General features: G+C 44.4%; 1 protein-coding gene across 10 annotated transcripts; it reads left to right on the top strand.

Moving 5' to 3' along the window:
* The first annotated feature begins 230 nt into the window (after window positions 1-230).
* ZBTB5 (zinc finger and BTB domain containing 5) lies at window positions 231-17,630 on the top strand. 10 transcript variants are annotated; one of them, XM_049794473.1, is made up of 3 exons: window positions 231-387; window positions 7,094-7,489; window positions 12,616-17,630. In XM_049794473.1, coding segments are annotated over exons 2-3 (2,031 nt in total). In that variant the 5' UTR covers window positions 231-387; window positions 7,094-7,487; the 3' UTR covers window positions 14,645-17,630. The 10 variants fall into 10 exon arrangements, with proteins under 10 accessions (XP_049650430.1, XP_049650436.1, XP_049650437.1 ...); XM_049794476.1 differs by lacking the exon at window positions 231-387 and adding an exon at window positions 10,634-10,829 and having other exon boundaries at window positions 475-8,278; XM_049794478.1 differs by lacking the exon at window positions 231-387 and adding an exon at window positions 7,981-10,829 and having other exon boundaries at window positions 475-7,489.
* Window positions 17,631-19,976: the final 2,346 nt, after the last annotated feature.

The following is a 19,976-nucleotide window of genomic DNA, read 5'->3' on the forward strand; positions in this document are numbered from 1 at the left end:
GGCGGAGGGCGCCCCTCCGCCCCACCCCCGGGAAAACGGAACCTGCCCAATCACGGCTGTGCTTATTGCCGAGTGGTGGGGTTGGGAGGGTGTGGGGGGGAGAGAGGATAGGGCCGTGCCGCTGCTTCTCAGTAACGTAGGCCGTCGATTGGTTGGGGGGAGCAGTGGGCGGGCCCTCTTCTGGCTAGTGGGTCACTGCGCCATGGCATCACTTCCGGCGTCTGCCGCCGCCGCAGCGCAGGGCCCGTAGGGGCGGAGCGGAGGACGGGGCCGCAGGGCCGAGGACGACGGCCGTGACCGGCCATTCCCTTCCCTTCCCTTCCCTTTCCGCCCCTTCCTGCCGCGGCCCTTCCCGCACGGAGAGCGGTGGTGAGCGGCGTACCGTAGGTGAGCGGCGGCGGCCGGCGGCCGGGAGTGTGTGTGGGGGGGAACGGGAACGGGAGCGGGAGCGCGCAGGCGGGGGCGCGCGGGGCGGCGGTAGGTGACGTGTGCGGGTGGGGGGCGGGGCGGAGAGCTGCGGGTCGTCCGCCCCTTCCCCGGTGTCCGCCGCGGGTGACCCCTCCGGGTTATTTGGAAGCCCCACGGGAAGACGGAGAAGCGGGCGTGGAAGGTGGTGAGGGGCGGGTGGGGAACCGGTCACGGTCCCGGTGCCTGCGGGGAGAGTGCGGTCGCCGGAGTTTTGCCGGTGGGGAGGGGATGGAGATCGGTACCGGCGGCGTGGAGGACTGCGGCTGGCCGGGGAACGGGGTTCTGTTGCGCTCGAGAAGAAGCCGTGGGGCGGAACGCGGTCCCCGTTCTCGGTGGGGGTTTCCATCCACTGGGGAAACTCCACGTTTCCGTGGGCCTGCGGGGACACGGAGCCCCCTGCGGCGGTTCTTCCTGCCGGGGTCCGGTGGAACGAAGCTGGCGCTTGGTCTCTGCCCCGGGACCGCTGGAAAAGCTTTTGGTTCTGACCTGGGCAAGACGGACGAAGCTGCGTTGCCGACTGCGAGAGGCTGCTCGTGACCTGGAGGGCCTTTTCCTTGGGTGTGCAGCGAAGTCTCCACAAGACACAAAACTAAAACATGTGGATACGTTTTTAACTACTGAAGATGGAAGGACGAGGCGTAGATGCTATCTTGAGTTTTGAGGGGGACATAAAACTTGGATATTCTGGGCGATGTAAAAAAGAAAAAAAGGCATGACTCCATTCTTCAGGACAGTACCTTTCAGTGCTTTCAGGAATGAGCACAGGAACAACAGCCTTTCCTATCTGTCAGTTACTTTAACGTTGGAATTTTCAGAGAAACATACCTTCAGGTGACAAGTTATAAATTAGGCTTTACTTTCTTGTTGGTGTAACTATTGAGTTATGGTTCATCTTTTGGAGGACAGCACAAGGGTGAAGAGGTGTTACATGTACTGTTGGTGTACAAAAGTTGCATGCACACCAGCTGCTTCTGTGGAATGTATATGGTACCTCTGTGGTATTGACCTCACTAGCTGCTGGTCTTTCTTATGGTCGTGCTAACAAAGGCAAACTCTGCTGTAAACCCAAGTTATAAAGAAAAGGTAGACCTGGAGCGGTGTCTGTGTGAAAACAGAGAAGGAAGTTACCATCTTTGAACTGAAAAAAAGCTGATTAATTTCTTCCTCCACCTTTCAAAAACTACTCAGAAGGACTTCAGTTAATTCAGCATAATACATTCAAATAATGTAAATTGTTACCCTCTAGTGTGACTTTTAAACTGTAATTAAGGCAACGTGTTCATTTTAATTCTTCATTAGTACATGCTTCTATTGGGTTTTGTGGTGAGGCTTTGGTAGTGGGGGGCTGCAGGGGTGTATTCTGTGAGAAGATATCAGAAGCTGCCCCATATCAGATGGAGCCTGTTTCAGCCAGCTCTAAGATGGACCCACCATTGGCCAAGGCCGAGCCAGTCGGCAACAGTGATAGCACCTCTCTGATAACACATATAAGAAAGGGTAGAAAACGCTGCGCAACAGCAGCTGGGAGAGAGGAGTGAGAAAATGTGAAACAACTCTGCAGATGCCCAGGTCAGTGAAGAAGGGGCGGGGGGGAGGTGCTGCAGACACCAGAGCAGAGATTCCCCTGCATCCCATGGGGAAGAGGCTGTCCCCCTGCAGCCCATGGAGGTCCACGCTGGAGCAGGTGGATGTGCCCTGGAGGAAGCTGCAGCCCGTGGAGAGCCCATGCTGGAGCAGGCTGCTGGCGGGACCTGCAGCCCCTTGGAGGGAGGAGCCCACACTGGAGCAGGTTTGCTGGCAGGACTCATGACCCCATGGGGAACCCGTGCTGGAGCATTGTGGTCCTGGAGGACTGCACCCCATGGAAAGGACCCACGCTGGAGCAGTTCGTGAAGAACTGCAGCCCATGGGATGGACCCATGTTGGAGAGGTTCGTGAAGGACTGTCTCCTGTGGGAGGGACCCCATGCTGGAGCAGGGGAAGGGTGTGAGGAGGAAGGAGCAGCAGAGGTGAAGTGTTATGAACTGACTGCAACCTCCGTTGTCTATCCCCCTGTGCTGCTTGGGGAGAGGAGGTAGAAGAGTTGGGAGTGAAGTTGAGCCTGGGGAGAAGGAAGAGAGGTGGGGGGAAGGTGTTTTTAGTTTTATTCTTCTTTCTTTCTATCCTATTCTGTTATTTATTGGCAGTAAATTAAATTAATCTGCCCCAAGTTGAGTGTTTTGGATGGTGGTTGGTGAATGATCTTCCTGTCCTTACTTCAGCCCACAAGCTTTTCATCTTACTTTCTCCCCCATCTTGCTGAGGAGGGGGGGTGAGAGAGCAGCTGGGTGGGTGTCTGATCAACCCACCACAATGCCAAAATAGAACTGTGCAGTACATCCATGTACATGTAGGTTTTTTTCCCTTCTGAGGGTTAAATAATGTTAGAAGATGAGTTTTTTAAATGAGTTTTGGAAGATCAGAAGCAGACAATTCAGCAGTTTTCATTTGAAATACAGTAGTAATCTGCTGAATCAGTTATGTGGACATAGTTATTTGCTTAGGCTGAAGATGTGTAATACTAATAATCCATTGTGGTGGTATGCAGTTAACCCTAGTTTCATTGGGGTTAAAAGCTTAGGCAAAGGAATCACCAAGGAAGGTGGTTGGATGGCATTGTTTAAAATTCTTGAATCTCTGGTAAAGAGTGAAGTTGAGCTAGATTTAGAAATGATTGCCATATTGAGCAAGAAGACATCATGCTGGCACCAAGCTGTCTGTGCTTACCCTTTCCTATGGGATCCTTGCCTGTAGACCTTTGGTTCTGAGTGGTGTTTGTGGTTTGATTCATGAACTGGGGGTGATGGTAGGCAGGAGAAGCTGGCAACTGAGCTTCCTTTGCAGCATTGGGCATTCTTGTTGAAGGACGATGGCAGTGACAGAGACTGCCGTGGTACCATGAACCTCAGGAGAGGTTTTCTGAACTGGTAACATAACTGTGAGTTCAGATCAATCCTCATTGATGGCAGTTTGTCTTTCCATGCCCTTAAATGGCTTTACTGCCTGTTCTGTATAGCAGCATTCTCTGTTTTTCCCTTTGTAAATAAATCAAATAGTGATACTGCCCAAACAGCTTTCCTCAGGTGTTTCACTGTGCAATGCCTAAAAAACTGTTGTGCTCATGGGAACAGCTGTTTTCTCCTATCTAGATACAGTTTTATAGCTTCCTAAGATCAAGAATAGAATCCATGATCTTCTTTTCCTGTTTCCTATTGATAGCAAGAAAACACTATGCTTTTGTAAGTTGACCAGAAAAGCATAGTCAACTCTTCTGAGAGAAATTGATGCCTGTGAAAGCCCTGGTACTGACCTTCAAGCCCAAACAATGAAGGGGTTAGCCAGGAATTACAAGGCAACAGTGTTCAGTCTGTTCAGAATATGCAGCAGTACAGGTGTGTTAAACAGTAGAATCACAACAAAGAACGCCCCTGGTGACAAGCTGAGATGGCACATCAAAATGCAGGAGTGTCACATTTCAGTCTCCTCCTGCGTGTCTTCCTCTGAAGTATCACACTGTGCTGCAGGATCCGACCGAGAGACGGAGAGATTAATCACAGGACTGGGAGGAGGTGAGGTGGAAATGTCAGGAAGCAGGAGGATGGCCATGTCACAGGTAGTATCTGTTTCTTCAGGTAACTAAGAGTGTCTAAGAAAAACCTCACCTTTTTTTTTTTAGGAAGCTTTTTGTTGGTCCTTTCAAAGATGCTCTTTGCAGTTGGCAGACTGTGCTGTTACTGTTTGTTAATGAGTTGGTGTTGCCATGGGTTGGACTGTCTATTATGCGGTAGATGATCAGAAAATACTAAGCCATATCCTAATCTCTTACTCTTCTCTGGAAGGCTGATGCAACCAGCAGCAGTGTTTGCAGTGCAGTTTATCATTTCTGATTCTTAGGCAAGTTGTAATTCATCTTCGCTGACAACAGGAAGATAAACTGTGTGAGTTGAACTGTATATAAAACCGGGCTAAGGAAACACCTCTAATCAGATGTTGGAAGCTCAACTGTCAGTCATGAAAGTCACACACACACACACACAAAATGCCTTTCATGGCTGGCACTCATTGTATTGTTGCATACACGAAAGTGATATAACACTGGACTCTACTTCAGTAGTATGAGTCAAATCCAGAAATCATTTCAACTACTGTTAACTAAAATTCCACCATATGCTAAGTTTGAAAACACTCTCAGAGCAGAGAACACATACCCTCCATGTTTCAAAGTGTCAAAACTTGCTGAAGATGTCAAAGAAAGTGAAGACTTCCATTTCGTCCTGCCTCTACCCTCTCACCGTCCTGCTGACTTGCTAAAAAACCAACAAAACTGGTAGTACAAAGTATTTTCTAAAATAACACTTGTATCACTGACTCCTATCTAGATATATGTTTGTATTTCAGGCTTCAGGGGAGCTTTTTATGAGATGTATTATTTCAAGCACAATGGTTAAGCACAGTACAAGTGTATTACAATCTTTTGTAAAATGTAATTTAAGCTAAAAGGCAAACAGTTATTAATCTTATATTGGCACACTTTCAACTTCTGGCAATATGCCAGGGATTCCTTGCAGGCCTGGTACCTAGAACATAAAATGCATTTAAATACAGATTGTTGGGAGTGGGGTTTGAGGTGCAAGTAATAAATTGTCCTTCATTTATCTGATAAGATAAAAAGCAAGTACCTACTCTAAAGTTTTCAGTAGTGTATTGGTATGTGAGATTTATTCTGATACTGTTCTGCTGAATGATGTAGTTGAGGCAGCTTTTGTTGTTGGTTTTAGTTACAAAATCAATTGCTTTGCAAAATTTTTAAAAGCTTCTTTAGGGGGAACTTGAGGTTGCTTTTTTTTTTGACTATGTATGTTTGCTTGACAGTGGCTCAGGATTGCAGTGTAATCTAAACTGTGTCCTTTATTATTGGACATAGTAATAAAATTTTACATAGATCATTATTCAGGATCCTTATTTTTCACACTACTTTATAGTGAGTTAACTTTAACTTTTTTTCAGAGAAGCAAGAGAAAAGGTTTTGATTCTGCAGTAGTTTCAGTGCCAGTGTACTTGCTTTGTCCCATCTTGCTGCCGCTTAAGTATTAGAGCAGAGGGATCTGATGGAAGAAGGGGCTGTAAGTCTACATAGTATTACTAATGGTAATCATTCAAGAAATAGAAAGAAACCGTATGAAGAAATTATTACCATTACGAGTAGTAGAAATATGTGCTAATAAAACCTGAATTCCTATGGAAAAATCCATAGTGTCCCTTCTGCTACGTGATTGTTACCAGCTGTCCCTTGTGTTTCCTACCTTATTAAATTCCATTTTGGCTCTGTCCTGGGTGAGGGCTCTCTGGTTGGTGTGAGTGCAGCCACGGGGTACATTGGAGCAAGCACAGGTGAGCGAAGATCAACTGCATGAGCTGGTGAAGTGACCTGGGAGCAAGGGGGTCTGTGGGTCCTTAAGGGCAGCTCTGGTGTGAGAGTGCCTGTGTCTATAGGGGCAAGAACGTGGCAGAGTCAGATGTGGGACTAGGGGAGTCCCAGTTGGCTCTGTGTACCTGTGACAGTCTGTACTAGCAACTGGAGCCAGGCTGTGGCCTCAGGGACTTGTATGTCTGCAGACTGGGGATGGGGAGACTGGGACCCAGGGGACAGCTACTGGGAGAGCCAGCTGCTGGAGGGGTCCGCCTTGTACACCTGTATGCCTGTTGTTGCTGGTGGACTTCCATCTTGCCTGTCCAGAGAGGGGACCAGGATGAGGCCTCTGGTGCTACCTGTGTTTGCGTGAGTGCCGAGCGTCTCTTGTTGCATATATGTGTGCTCTGTGCACTGGTGCCTGCTGCGAATGCATCTTCTCCCACTCTCCTGCTGGGACGTGGGGATATTTAGCAGGAACAGCCTTGCCTCTCTTGGGCTGTTGGATCTGCACTGGTATGTTTTCCTCTAGCAGTGAAGAGGCAGGTTAAGTATTTAAATATCTACCGAGCACACTTTCTATTCAAAGGTTAATTATCTTTTTAAGTGTGTAATCAAAATGCTAGGGAGAAAATGCTTCCTTATTAATTTCTACTAAATCAATCTTACATTAAAAAAATCCATAGTTCTCCTAAAAGTCTTCTGAAAATACCAAAGAAAGCTGTAAAATTGAAAGTCAGAGAGGTAAGTGCATATAAAAGTACACCTCCAGTGACCTGTGGTTTAGTGCCTTCCCCAGATAGAGGTGGCATGTGAATATTTAAGAGCTCTCAGTTGTTGTTGGTTTTTTATGAATCTATGTAATGGCTGTTGAATTCATGTGTACTTGCCCACGGCAGGGAGTTCTATAGCTTTACTGCGTTATGTGAAGGAGTGTTTCTTTGATTCTGACCCTGCTGGTTTCATTTCATAGGCCTTGGTCCAGGGACATGTAGAACAGTTGTTTTCCAGTCAGGATTTTGCAGATGGTTTTTCATTGCTTGCCCTTAGAATTTTTCTGGCTCTGACTATTTGTATTTATAGTAAAACTACTTGTAGCTAAACAATTTGGTATAGTTTCTTTTCACTTGTGGTCATTTGTTTGATTATAAAGCTAAGCTGTTATCTTTCCTGCAGCTCTCCAAAAGGCTGCTGAACTCAGTGTCTGCTGTTTGTACCACTGATGTCCACTCTGAGTCCCACTGACTGGTTCTCATTCAGCGGAAGATTTCATCTAACATTCCCTGGGTCCCCAGGATGTGAACTGGAGCTGGCTGTGAGCCTCCTGAAGGCTGCAGAAACTGGCTACTGAAACCACTCGCTATTCAGTTGGGAGCATCACTGTCCATCATCCGAATAGGCATTCACACACCATGTGATGGGATGCCACCCATCAGATGCTGCAGATGTTGGGTCATTTGATAGGGGAATGATGGGGATGTGCAGCCCACGGGTGGTTCAGGAGAGTCCTTATGGCCAGCTGTTGGTGAAAGGCGAGGTATCACTGAAGCGGGAGGGGAAGACAGACTGAATGTGCGTATCCAGAAATATGCCACTCATATATTTTGGTATCTGCTTAGATGCATTGTATGTATTTAGTAACCTGAAGTAGTTGATATGTCACCGAATGTGGTATGTGGTTAGTATACAGTATACACAACTGAAATCGAGTTTTATAATTTTCAGTTGATCTTGTATGAGATCTCAGCTTCACTGTGGGGTCTGTGTTTGTTCATTCTGGTTCAAGGACTTTAGCCCTTACGGTGTAGTAAAAGTTAAATACCAAGCCAAATTAATGTTACTTAAAGCAAAACTGGGGTTTGTCTTGTTCGAGGTGCATGAAGGATGCAATCACTTCTGGTGACTGTAAGCAAGGACTCTCTGAATTCTGAAATCCCAAATCATTGCTCAAAACAATGACTCTTGCCTGTTTTCTGTGGTTCAAATACATATTGCTGCCTGTGCAGAAATACCTTGGACCATCGCTGTAACCCATCTTCCTTTCAATCCTTCCTTCCTTCCAGCTCAATCTTTTTACTGATGTGAGACCCTGTCCTCATGTTGTTTGGTGTTTTCCACCTCCAGTCTTCTCTGGGCATTGGCTTGAATGCGTTATTACATACCCTGCTGAAGCACACCACCTGCTGGGATTGGCTTAATAAAGGCAATGCATGAGCTCTCCAGTATTTTTTATCTTCTACAGTGCGTTTCCTAAAATGACCTAAAGCAGTGCACAGACTGGGAACTGTTGGGGTGCTTGTGAACAGCTTGCTTCTGACAACCCTTGAAGCTGGAGCAGTCTCTGTGCTTTCTGCAAAAAAGGTACAAGTGGAACGATTTCGTTCTTGGTTGCAGGTGGGGCACAACAAAGTGCTCCCATCTTAGCTGTAGGTGGTGGTACTAATGGTTCAGCACTGCTGCATTTTGGAAAGTCACTGTAGTTAATACCAAGGTGTCATCTAGTTCTGGTCCTCAGGGAAAGGAGATCCCTTGCCTCTCCTGGTGCCTGGCATTTTCCAGGGTGCCTGCCAGTAGGCTGTAGTGTTTTACACTGTGCAGATTAGCCCTGCATATAGCCGTAGAACTGTGAAATGGTTCCTTGGAGCTGTCGCTCTTGACTGGGGAGTAAAGTGAAAAGAAAGTCGACAAACATCTAGGCCCCCCGAGAGCACACTGATGCTATAGTGATGCTACTCTAAATGGAGCGAGAGTTTCTTTGTTGCTCTGGGAACTGTTGTCCCCCTGCCCCCATCTCCTCCCCCTCTCTCCAAATGCCCCCTAGATCCTGTGTTTTAGTCCTGTGAAGCTAAGAATGGAGCATTAGCTCTGGCATAACACTTGGCCCATCTCAGAGGTGAGCAAAAGAAGATAAATGAAGAATTGTTTGGCAATCCCCTCTCAACTTCCCAGAGATGCCTAGCTGGAGAGGAACTTTCCTTACAGAGGAGATTGTCCCTGCACGGTGCTTTCTGGGACAAAGCAGGGCATGAGTTTAACCAGGTGCGCCTGAGCAGAAAAGGCAAGACAGCGATGTAGCAGCACTGCTCACAAAGCAGCCTTAGCCTCTGCCATATTCTAGACACTTCTTGCTGGGACTTGTGGCTCTTGTCACAGGCTCCCCGTCTTCCTTTTGTCCCGCTGCCTGAGGTCAGTGAGTGTCAGGGTCTGCTCCTTTGTTCCTCCCTCCTCCTACAACCACCAGGAAGCATTTCCTCACTTCTCCTTGTGTTATACTTCTCTTGGAGAAAATGTGTAGAAATAAAAAACGTGCAATTCCAAAGTTTGTCTTGTTTGACATTTTTTTGTTTGAAAATGTCATCTTCTTTTTACTGTCAAATACACATTCTTAGTGAAAGATAAATAAAATCACCTATCATCTGTATTCCTATTACTTATTTTAAAAAGGGGCAAAATCAAATTTTTCTGTGTTATTACATAACTTCATTTATGGAGATAAGGAGGACTGTGGCACAGTACTCAAATCTCATTACGGTGCTTATTTCAGGCATTCAGGAATCGTAGCCTTAGTGCTGCCAAATTAGGGGATTTTTGAATGCTGCCAATAAGCCTGGACCCTCACCATTGCTGGAAGGCATGAACTATAATTTATTTATTTCTTCTTTTTAAAATACACAGGAACCAATTATGGTTGGGGGCAACAGATTTTTGCCAGCAGAATTTTTTGCTTTTCAGCATTTAGGTAAAACTGTGGTTCTTTGCCAGCCTGTATCCTTTGGAGAGGGGCAAGGTTCTTTGTCCACGGACTAGGTGGTAAAATCTTTCTCCAGCAAAGACCTGCAAAGTGTATGTCATGTGTCTTAGAGAAGGAGGAGGTGGGTGAATGCCAGCTGCCTCTTGGCTGGAGAACAGCAGCTGCTCCTAGATTAGCTCCAGCCTGGCAGCTGAGGCAGGCACGGGCTATTTACTGAGATTTTTTTGTGACCTAATGGTTTCAGTCTTTGTGCTTTATGTTAGTTTGCCACCTCTTCTGGCATGAATTCAGATCTCTTTGCCTACTGTACTACCAATTCCTTTTCTTTTATGTCGGCCGATGTTAGTCTAAGTGCAGCAAAAGCGGCAGATTTGAGGAAGTCCATTTGTCCAGGTTGCCCCTAAGGGATTTCATAAGCCTGGGAATCAGAAAACGGTAGCTGTTCATCACACAGTAGTGTCCATAGTAGCCTCAAAACAGGCTAAAAACTGAGAGCATCTGCATCTAGGGCCTCCCTACCCTGTAGCTGTCTGTAGTCTCCCTGACAATGCAGAACTTTGTTATTTAATGACAAGAAGTGTTATAGAACACAATTACTCTGCCCATCCTTTCCGTAACTGTTGGAGACACTGGCAAGTTTGACTGATGAGACTACTATTTTAAGTCCAACATGGTTTATAGCTGTGGGCCTAATAGAAAAGGCAGGTGTAGGTTTGTACCCTCGCTGGATGGAGAACCCACCATGTGTTCAGTTCGTGCTTGTTCTGCTCTGCCAGTGGATGGTACAACTGGGCAACCTTGCTCAGCCCCAGGCCCAGCCTGAGCTTCCTCTGGGATCTGGGGGGATTTGGTCTGATGTGGTGTGGAGTGGGAGCAAGCAGGGCTATTGCGCAGGGAGCGAGGGGCCACAGAGCATGTGTTAACTTCATTTCCTAATGAGAAACCTAATCTCATGCTGCTTGCAGAATGGCTCCTGAACTAACTCCAAAGAAGTGTATTCTTTATAAAAGAGAATCAAGAACCCTTCCACTTTCTCTTGACATGTTAATGGTGATAATCCAAGGCTGGGGAACATTGCAGATGTACTTTCCTAGTTTAAGCTGAGCTGCTGCCGGAAGCGCACAGATCTTTATAATTCTGCAGCTGCCTGCTTACATATGTGTAAGTGTGTAAATCCATCAGTGATGTTCTGTGTATTGTTTGGCTTTTTGGCCTTTACCAACATGGTTTTACAGCGGTGTGTGTCTAGAAGATGGTAGTCCCCAGTCTGCCCTGCCTCCCTTACTGCCTTCTGCCTTGCAGCAAAGCAGAGTACAGAGCTTTGAGCTGCTGCAGGCTGAGGGAGCTTTTGTGGCCACGTGCCACTGTTCCTCCATGCCTGCGTTCTCAGGAGTTGCTCTTTGCATATGTGAGGTTTTGCTTTTTCTGGTGATCCTTCCAAGTAAATAGTTAATCTCTGTCCATCCAGGTGAACAAAATTCCAAAGCAATTAACAATCTACATCAACAGCTGTACCCATTTTCCTCTGAATGAATGGGTATTCTTGGCAGCTGCTGTGTCTGGCCTGAGCATACCTTCTGAGCAAAGTCATTGCATAAAGTGAGACACCTGCGAAGAGTTTGAAATACAAACATTATTTCTGAGCAAACTTTACTAGTCAAACCTGACCATGGGAAGCTTTGTATGCAACTTACTCATATAGCTTGTGACTGTGCACATATGCAAATGCAGCATATGGTTTGCTCACAATGTTTGTGCATTTGAGGACAGAATTTCTAAATCGGCAGACTCATATTTGATCCCTCTTCAAAAGTATAATTCTTTCTGTGTGACCTTTTATTTTAGCTGCTTTACAGTCTTCATGCGTCACACGATACTGTGGTACTGCTATTGAAAAATAAACGTGAACACAAAAATGTGTATGTCCTATACATGCAACCTTTCTGTTCCCCAAATCTTATACTTTTCGATTCGTCATGAGAAAAAATAGATATATCACCAAAAGTCACCTATTTAGTCTTTAGGTGAGTCTACTAAGATTTTAATTAGATTATGTTAATGGAAATTTAAGAAGAAAAGACCCCTGAGTTTGTCTAGTTGTCTTGTTGAGTAGTGCACCATTTTGTCAAAAGCTTCCTATAACTTCCTTATGGACCAAGAAGGTTTATAAGGAATAGCAAGTAGAGAGATGGATCTTAGAGTTGGCAAACTTCTCTATCTTACTACCATTTTATTTATTTTGTGCGAAAAACAGAAGACTTTCAGTACATCCCAGCTGATAAACTATAGTGAATAAGAAAACTGTATTGCAATTCTGATAGCTAAGGGTGGCAGCTTGAGATAAGAGCTGACCACTTGTTCCAGTGCAGAAGTGTCTCCTTTCTTTTCCATTAACTCTTTTCTGTGTTTCTGTGTTGAAAGCAAATACTCGAATGACAGTTCTGCACAGTAGCTGAGAAACTGTGCAGAAAGTCATTTGCAGAAGGTGAAGCTGGATTAAATGAGATGAGAATTAAAGTTCAGACTTTTCAGTGGGAGGTTATCTAATAACATGAGCAATTTATCAAAGGTTGTAGTAGATTATTCACAGTTAGATTTTTTTAAAAACCAGGATTAAATGTTCTACTAAAGAGCGTGTTTGAGTTTGGACAGGAGCTAACAGAGGTGAAATGACCTGCGTTATTCAGTTTGCAGCAGAGCTGCCTGTGACACGTCTGATGCTGAGGTGGCTGTTAACACTAGGTCAGCTCCATGGCAGAACCTGTATTTTCTTCCACATCCTGCTCTGCAAGATTGCCAGCTTTGATACAGTACCAATGTGGCAGTGGTAGATTAAGATCAGTTATTGTTCATCTGTCATCTTTCATTTTTAAATCTGGTTTCGCTTTGGTCTGACTAGGACTTCTGCCATTTTTAATATTATAGTTTCTTCTGTTTTGTTTTATAGGATCATGGATTTTCCAGGACACTTTGAGCAAATCTTTCAGCAGCTCAACTACCAGAGGCTTCATGGCCAGCTTTGTGACTGTGTCATTGTGGTGGGAAACAGGCATTTCAAAGCACATCGCTCTGTTTTGGCAGCATGTAGCACACATTTCCGAGCTCTATTTACTGTAGCGGAAGGAGATCAGACTATGAATATGATTCAGCTGGACAGTGAAGTGGTGACAGCAGAAGCTTTTGCTGCTCTGATAGACATGATGTATACTTCCACACTAATGCTTGGGGAGAGCAATGTTATGGATGTCTTGCTGGCTGCTTCTCACTTGCATTTGAACTCTGTTGTTAAAGCCTGCAAACACTACCTTACTACCAGGACGCTGCCAATGTCTCCACCGAGTGATAGAGTTCAAGAGCAAAATGCACGCATGCAGAGGTCTTTCATGCTCCAGCAGCTTGGACTGAGCATCGTGAGCTCTGCCTTAAATTCCACTCAGAACACAGAGGAACAACCAAATACTATGAGCTCCTCGATGAGAAGTAACATTGAGCAGCGCACTACTTTTCCTATCCGTCGTCTCCACAAACGTAAACAGTCTTCTGAAGATCGGGCCAGACAGCGCATCAGGCCTACCATGGATGAGTCTGTTTCTGATGTGGCTGCAGAGAGCGGGCAGTCAGTAGTTCATTCACGGGAAGATTTCTTCTCGCCAGATTCACTGAAGATTGTGGACAACTCTAAGGCTGATGCTGTTGCTGATAACCAGGAGGATAATACTATTATGTTTGATCAGTCTTTCAGTGCTCAGGAAGATGCTCAAGTGCCCAGCCAGTCTGACAACAGCGGAGGAAACATTTCACAAATGTCCATGGCATCACAGGCAACGCAGGTGGAAACCAGCTTCGACCAGGATGCTGCTTCTGAGAAGAACAACTTCCCGTGTGAGAATCCAGAGGTCAGTCTGAATGAAAAAGAGCACATGAGGGTGGTGGTGAAGTCTGAACCCTTGAGTTCTCCAGAGCCTCAAGACGAGGTGAGCGATGTCACTTCCCAAGCGGAGGGCAGCGAGTCTGTTGAAGTGGAAGGAGGAGTAGTGAGTGCGGAGAAGATAGAACTGAGTCCCGAGAGCAGCGATCGTAGCTTTTCTGACCCACAGTCCAGTACTGATAGGGTGGGAGACATCCATATTATGGAGGTGTCAAATAACCTGGAACACAAATCTACTTTCAGTATCTCAAATTTTCTAAATACAAGCAGAGGTGGTGGTTTCGGTGCTAGTCAAAACAGTGATGACAACATTCCAAATACCACCAGTGACTGCAGGATGGACAGTGATGCTTCTTATCTCATGAGTCCAGAGTCAGGGCCTGCTGGTGGCCATTCATCTGCCACCGTCTCTCATGTTGAGAATCCATTTAGTGAGCCTGCAGATTCTCATTTTGTTAGACCAATGCAGGATGTGATGGGTCTTCCTTGCGTACAGACTTCTGGGTACCGGGCAGCGGAACAGTTCAGCATGGATTTTCCACGGTCTGGCTTGGGCTTGCACTCCCTGTCAAGGGCAATGATGAGCTCAGTAAGAGGTGGAGCTAGCAGCTTTCCTGGCTACCGCCGCATAGCCCCCAAAATGCCTGTGGTGACCTCTGTAAGGAGCTCCCAGCTGCAAGATAACTCATCCAATTCCCAGCTGATCATGAACGGGACCACTTCTTTTGAAAACGGGCATCCATCGCAACCTGGTCCACCACAGCTGACAAGGGCATCTGCAGATGTCCTTTCAAAATGCAAGAAGGCCTTATCTGAGCACAACGTCTTGGTTGTAGAAGGCGCACGCAAGTATGCCTGCAAGATCTGCTGCAAGACATTTTTGACCTTGACAGACTGCAAGAAACACATCCGTGTCCACACGGGAGAAAAGCCTTACGCCTGCCTGAAGTGTGGCAAGCGGTTCAGCCAGTCCAGCCACCTGTATAAACACTCCAAGACAACCTGCCTGAGGTGGCAGAGCAGCAATCTGCCTAGCACTTTGCTTTAACCTTCTCCAGCCGGGGCCTGAAGGAGAATGCCAGTGCAGATGTCTAGTTCCCTGAAGCACCACAGGAACATGAACGCTATTTTCTTCAAGGCTGCAGGCTCAGAGGCTGCTCTTGGTCAGTGAACACTTACGTGTGATGGTGCCACACACACAAAAGTCTTGGTTCTGTCAATTGGGGATATTACTGTACCTACCTCACAGGGGTGTTGTGAGGCTTAAACAGCTGTAAGCGAAGTTGGAGATCCTTAGAAGTCGCAGTGTAGCTGTGTGAAGTGTTACTATGATGTACGTTCAGGCCTTGGGATGATGGGGATACAATCCCTAAAACTAAGCAGTTCCTTTGCAGGGCAGAGGGGTGAGAGCATAGTTATCTCATGAAGTAGCACGTTTCAAAAATGAGAAACTGAAGTGCAAATTTCCTTTTTTTTTTTTTTTTTTAAGTATTTTGTAGAAGTGAAAGCATTTAAATAAATGACCTGTAAAACAAGTTGCTGCATTATGTATGGACAGTAATGCAAGAGCTCTTTACTGTAACTAACGCAGACTGCGTATCTTTAAAAGAGAAAAACAACTTTGGGTGCATCTGTCTGACATAATCGTTCAAAACATGCTAATTATAAAAATAGTTTTAGGGTTATGAATGTATGTTTGGCTGTTTTGTAGTAAAGGACACTGTGTGATGAAGGTGCTTAAATTAAATCCAAGACAAGTAACTTTTGGACTGCCAGATGTATATATACTTTGAATACAGCAAGATCTGGATGTTTGACTGATTTTTTTCTGTAGAAACTTGTATTAAGTGATAAGTGAAGTACTGTTTCTTGTTCGTGCTATTCTTAGCAGTATTTTAACCAATTTGTATCTCCTACGTTGAAATTCTATATACACAGAAGTCTGAAAAGAGCTTGTCTTTGTCTGCTTTGGTTTTTTGAAAGAGAAGGAGAATTTGTGATGGCTTTTTTTACTGCGTAAGATAGTCTCTTGCTGTTTCCAGATGCTGATAGTCAATCTGATCCCCGTTGTTGCATAAGCATATTGTCCTTTTCTGACACTCTTATCTTCAGGCTTTAATTTCCTGCTCTGTACACTTACTTAATTTCCTTCACAACTGTGGATTGTTCCTCAGATTAAACCAGCCAGGAATGATCCTCATTTGCCATATTTATTTATGTCTCTCTATAAAATGTAGTTGTCAAATCCAGTTCTTCCACTTAAAGTAGTGTCATAAATGTACTTTTCCACATAAATTTTAAAAAATCTAGCATAAATTTAATTTTTAAAAATAGCACTGTACACTTTGTATAGCAGAAATTCAGTGATTGTTATTCTTCAAGTGAATCATATAAATCTTGTTTTAATTTCCTTTTCTTTGATACCATTGTAACTAATACTGTCTGCAGTCTCTTTTTCTTTGTTAAAGATGCACATGAACTAACTACTGGTATTCAGCATATTAGGTTTCTAAATAAAATTTTGGAGCACTTCTAATAAATGTTGCTCTGCCATGTAGGAACTGGGTCAGAGCTACATCATGTCCATTCTGCTCGGGAGAGACAGAGGATTTGCATTTCCTGCTATCTGAGTCACAGAGCAACAGTTTTCCGTTAATATAAAAAAAATTTGCAAACCTTCCCCTCTTGTTTTATTCTGTATAGCAAATGTATCCTGTGTGATGATATTCAGAAGTTTTAATGGAGTTTGTGCTACCGAATAGTTAGCCTTCTTAAACATCTTGGACTTACATTCTGATAAACTGAAAATTAAAATACTAATCCACAGACCTGTAGGTCATTTAGCAGGATGAACTATCAAAACTGTTGAAGCACAGAAACCAAACAGTCATTGTCAGACCAAAGGAAACATGGAAATCTTTCTGTACTTGGCTTTATGTGAAACAGTAGACCACTAATGAAGAAACATGCCTTCATCTCTAATTATACTGCTTCACATTGGGAAAAAAAAAAAAAAAAGCCAAATGTCTGTCAACGTGTCATTTGCACCTTGAGTATCCAAGGTAAACAGGAACATGGAAGCGTAGTGAATGATTGGATTAATTCCTTTAAAATGTTAAGATTTTGTTATAGGATTTATTTAATGATCATATTTTTGGCTCTTGCTTTTATAAGCATTAAGGAAATATGCTGCATTTTTTAAAGCAGTAAGATATGCCATTTTTGTTTGATAATAATTTTGATATCAGGGGACTAACAGCATCGAGCTATATACTAAACAATCTCACTGAAACATCAATAAAATGCAGTATTTTGTACTTTAATATTTTCTTGTGTTGCCTTATTAGTAACGTCCTGGTTGTTTCATCTTCCTTGCATTTCTAGTGTTTTTAAAATAGGGTTTTTTTTACATTTTCCATCTGTTTCCTATAGCACATCTGAATTCCTTGAATTCTTATGACGCATAGGAATAAAGCATCTATGTGAATAAGGAGATCAGAGTTATTAAGAACTAATATGAGCAGATAAACATATTTAACTGTACTTTTGATCTGTTTTTATAAAAATTTTAATGTCATTGTGACATATCAATCCTTGTGCAGGAGGACTTCTGTCTTCTTTCTTTAAGAAAAATATCAACTTGGAGCATTTTTGGAAGTAGTAAATTTAAATTTAATTATCATTGGTATCTGGTGCACCTGGAGGAGCACACTGCAAACACAGGAGCCTGTGGTCAGCTTGTTGCTTTCCTAGTCTTCCAGTATGAAGCAATATCTCAAAATTGTATATCCGCTTAGTTATCCCCTACTGTAAAATGAGAGTATCTCATCTCAAAGCCTGGTAATATTGTCAAAAAACTTGTCACCCTGACTTTTGTTCAAAATTTAACTTCACAAATGCTACAGTGAGATCTTATGTGAAGATGTCAGTGTGTTAGTATTATGAAACATCTGAAAATAAACCCTACGTTTTTGTGCTGCTGTGTCTGACTTGATTTACTTGTTTATGTTATCCTGGTGTCTTTGCCAAGAGCATATAATGGATTGACTAAACAAGTAATGCTTGTGTGGTAGCCGACTGGGCTCTTTGTGTTACTACATCATTTGGCAGTGCAAAATAATCCTACTGAAATGTAGGAACACACATTTTTGTCAAATGAGGCCAAGCATGTAGTGCTGCCCATGGCCGGCCTCCTGCTTCATGCTGAGGCTTTGCCAATTTTGAGAAGACATGTATCTAATCAACAAGAAGTGGGTCCGTGTTTTAGCCATTATAAAGTCTTGAAGGACTGCGTTGTCCCATCAGCTTTTCGTGAGCTAGTTTGAACCAGCAGAGTCCAGCTGGACTTCACCGTAGTGACTTTGATCAGGCTCAGGGTGGTTCAGTGTTTCGTGGAGCTACTGCCTCAGTGTGGTGGGCTGTCTTCTGGCTAGCTCTCTGCTCTGGAGGTGACGTTAAAGATGTTTTCGTGCAGATCATTTGAGATGGCCCTGTGGGTGGCTGACCTACTCGCAGGGATTCTTGCTCCTGCCTCAGCCTTGAGGGGAAGGGGCGCGATGCCTGCATCTCCCTCAGACGAATGCTTGGGATTCTGGAGGCATCCCCACTTGTGCATGGAAATTATTGACATTCTTTTCAGCTGTATCAGTTCCCCGATGAGTTCACTTTGTGGCTGCGCAGGTGCTTGTGCTGGCAAGGGAGCAAGGATAAGTGGCTGGGTAATGGCGCGATTATTTTTCTAACATCATCTGAATGCCCATCAGTGTCCTTCCAGGTCTGCAGCACAAGGCAGCTAACAAAGGCTGGTTTGGTGACTTGCTTAATAAAATGTATTAGTGCTGACAAGACTAAATTGCATGACATGATAGCATAAGTCATGTCTTGAACAGACATCAGAGTCATTAAATAGATTTTGAAAAGGCGTAAAAGCAGCAGTCTGTAATATTATATTGCGCGCTCTTAATTTTTCTTAATAATATATGAAAATCAGGTCAGTCTGGAGCTTCCTGTCAAAAGGATTGACTCTGAACTAATGGAAGATGTCAGCTGGTAGAAGCCATACATCAATACTACATCTGTGAAACTATATGTTTGTAGGAGCGCATGCTTAGCTGAAGCCTTATGTTCACTTACGCTATGGAACCACTTTTGAAGCCTTGCTGTTCTGTCGGAGAAAATACTCTTGGAAAGTCTGTGGCAAAGTTTCCTATTGGAAAACTTGCACAGAGGCCGGGCTGCGTGCTCTGTCCTCTGTCCATTGTCGCTACAGACACGTTGTCTCTGTCCCTGGCAATGGTTCTTTAAACGTCAGTAGGTACTTTGGAGCGCTGAACTGCTGCAGCGACTACTCTCACTTCTGTAGAAGTTACACCAGCTTTACTGCTTATGTGTTTACGTGACGGGGGCTGACCCTTGCAAGCAGCTGAAAAGAACAAGCCTGACACTTGGCTCCACAGCCACCAGCCGCCGGTCCAGAGGGACTGCGCTCCTGCACCTCTTACCGGCTGTGCTCTGGGCTCTTCTTCCTGATGAGAACATGCGGTGAATGAAGAAATTGCTCTGCTGGTGAGAAATGCTGCTTCCCCCACAGCAGGGCAAGGGTGAGTGTCCTTGTTTGCATCAGCACCATCAGCCAAATATAACCAAAACAGGGCACTTGAAAGGCACCTGTAAAGTGATTATTACTCTCTATGCCAGCCTGTAAAGAAATACTTGTTCTTAGCAAAAACTAAATTGTAAAAGCCTGTACTTGACTCAGTAACAATTCTGTTCCTGGTGGAATATACTCTTTGTAAGAACTTATTATTATGGTTATTACTGGAATAATGTTAATATCTACGCAACGTCTGTAAAACCCATAATCTGTTGTCATTGTTGCTCTCTGAATTCCTTGTGGGAAGACGTTGACACAATGATCTGGAGGCCCAGCACAGCTACTCTGCCCTGGGAGCTGCTGTAGCTCACCGCGCTCGCTGGCTAGCTATTTAGGTGTTGGTGGCACAAAGTTTTGACTAGTGATTGTTGGTATGGAGTATGTCCAGAAATTACTGAGCAAGAAATCCTGTTAAGAGGTGTCTGCCCTTGGATGGAGGGCCAGCAAGGCTTACGTGTGCTTTGGTGTCAGTAGGTTCAGCTCTGACCAGCCACACTCAGACTTGCCTAAAAAAACTACAGGTTCCATTAAGCAGGGGCAGAGAGAGAAGGTTAATATTTTATCATTTAAGGCGTTTTACATATCTTTAGAAAGCAAAATCTTTTCAGTAAGGGCATACTGATGATTTCTGTGGCTGGCAGAGCAAAATGATTGACAGCTGCAGAAGATACTCTTCTCGAAGAAATTCCAAGATGTGGCACCTGAAATGTGCTTCGGTCACTCTGGC

Source organism: Accipiter gentilis, chromosome Z, assembly GCF_929443795.1.
Source record: "Accipiter gentilis chromosome Z, bAccGen1.1, whole genome shotgun sequence".
In the NCBI taxonomy this organism is placed as follows: domain Eukaryota; kingdom Metazoa; phylum Chordata; class Aves; order Accipitriformes; family Accipitridae; genus Astur; species Astur gentilis.

Coding starts and splice junctions, on each gene's coding strand:
- ZBTB5 (XM_049794470.1), top strand. CDS start 2,157: ATGTGCCCTGGAGGAAGCTGCAGCCCGTGGAGAGCCCATGCTGGAGCA. Junction 2,399..12,615: donor GATGGACCCATGTTGGAGAG/GTTCGTGAAGGA, acceptor TTTGTTTTATAG/GATCATGGATTTTCCAGGAC.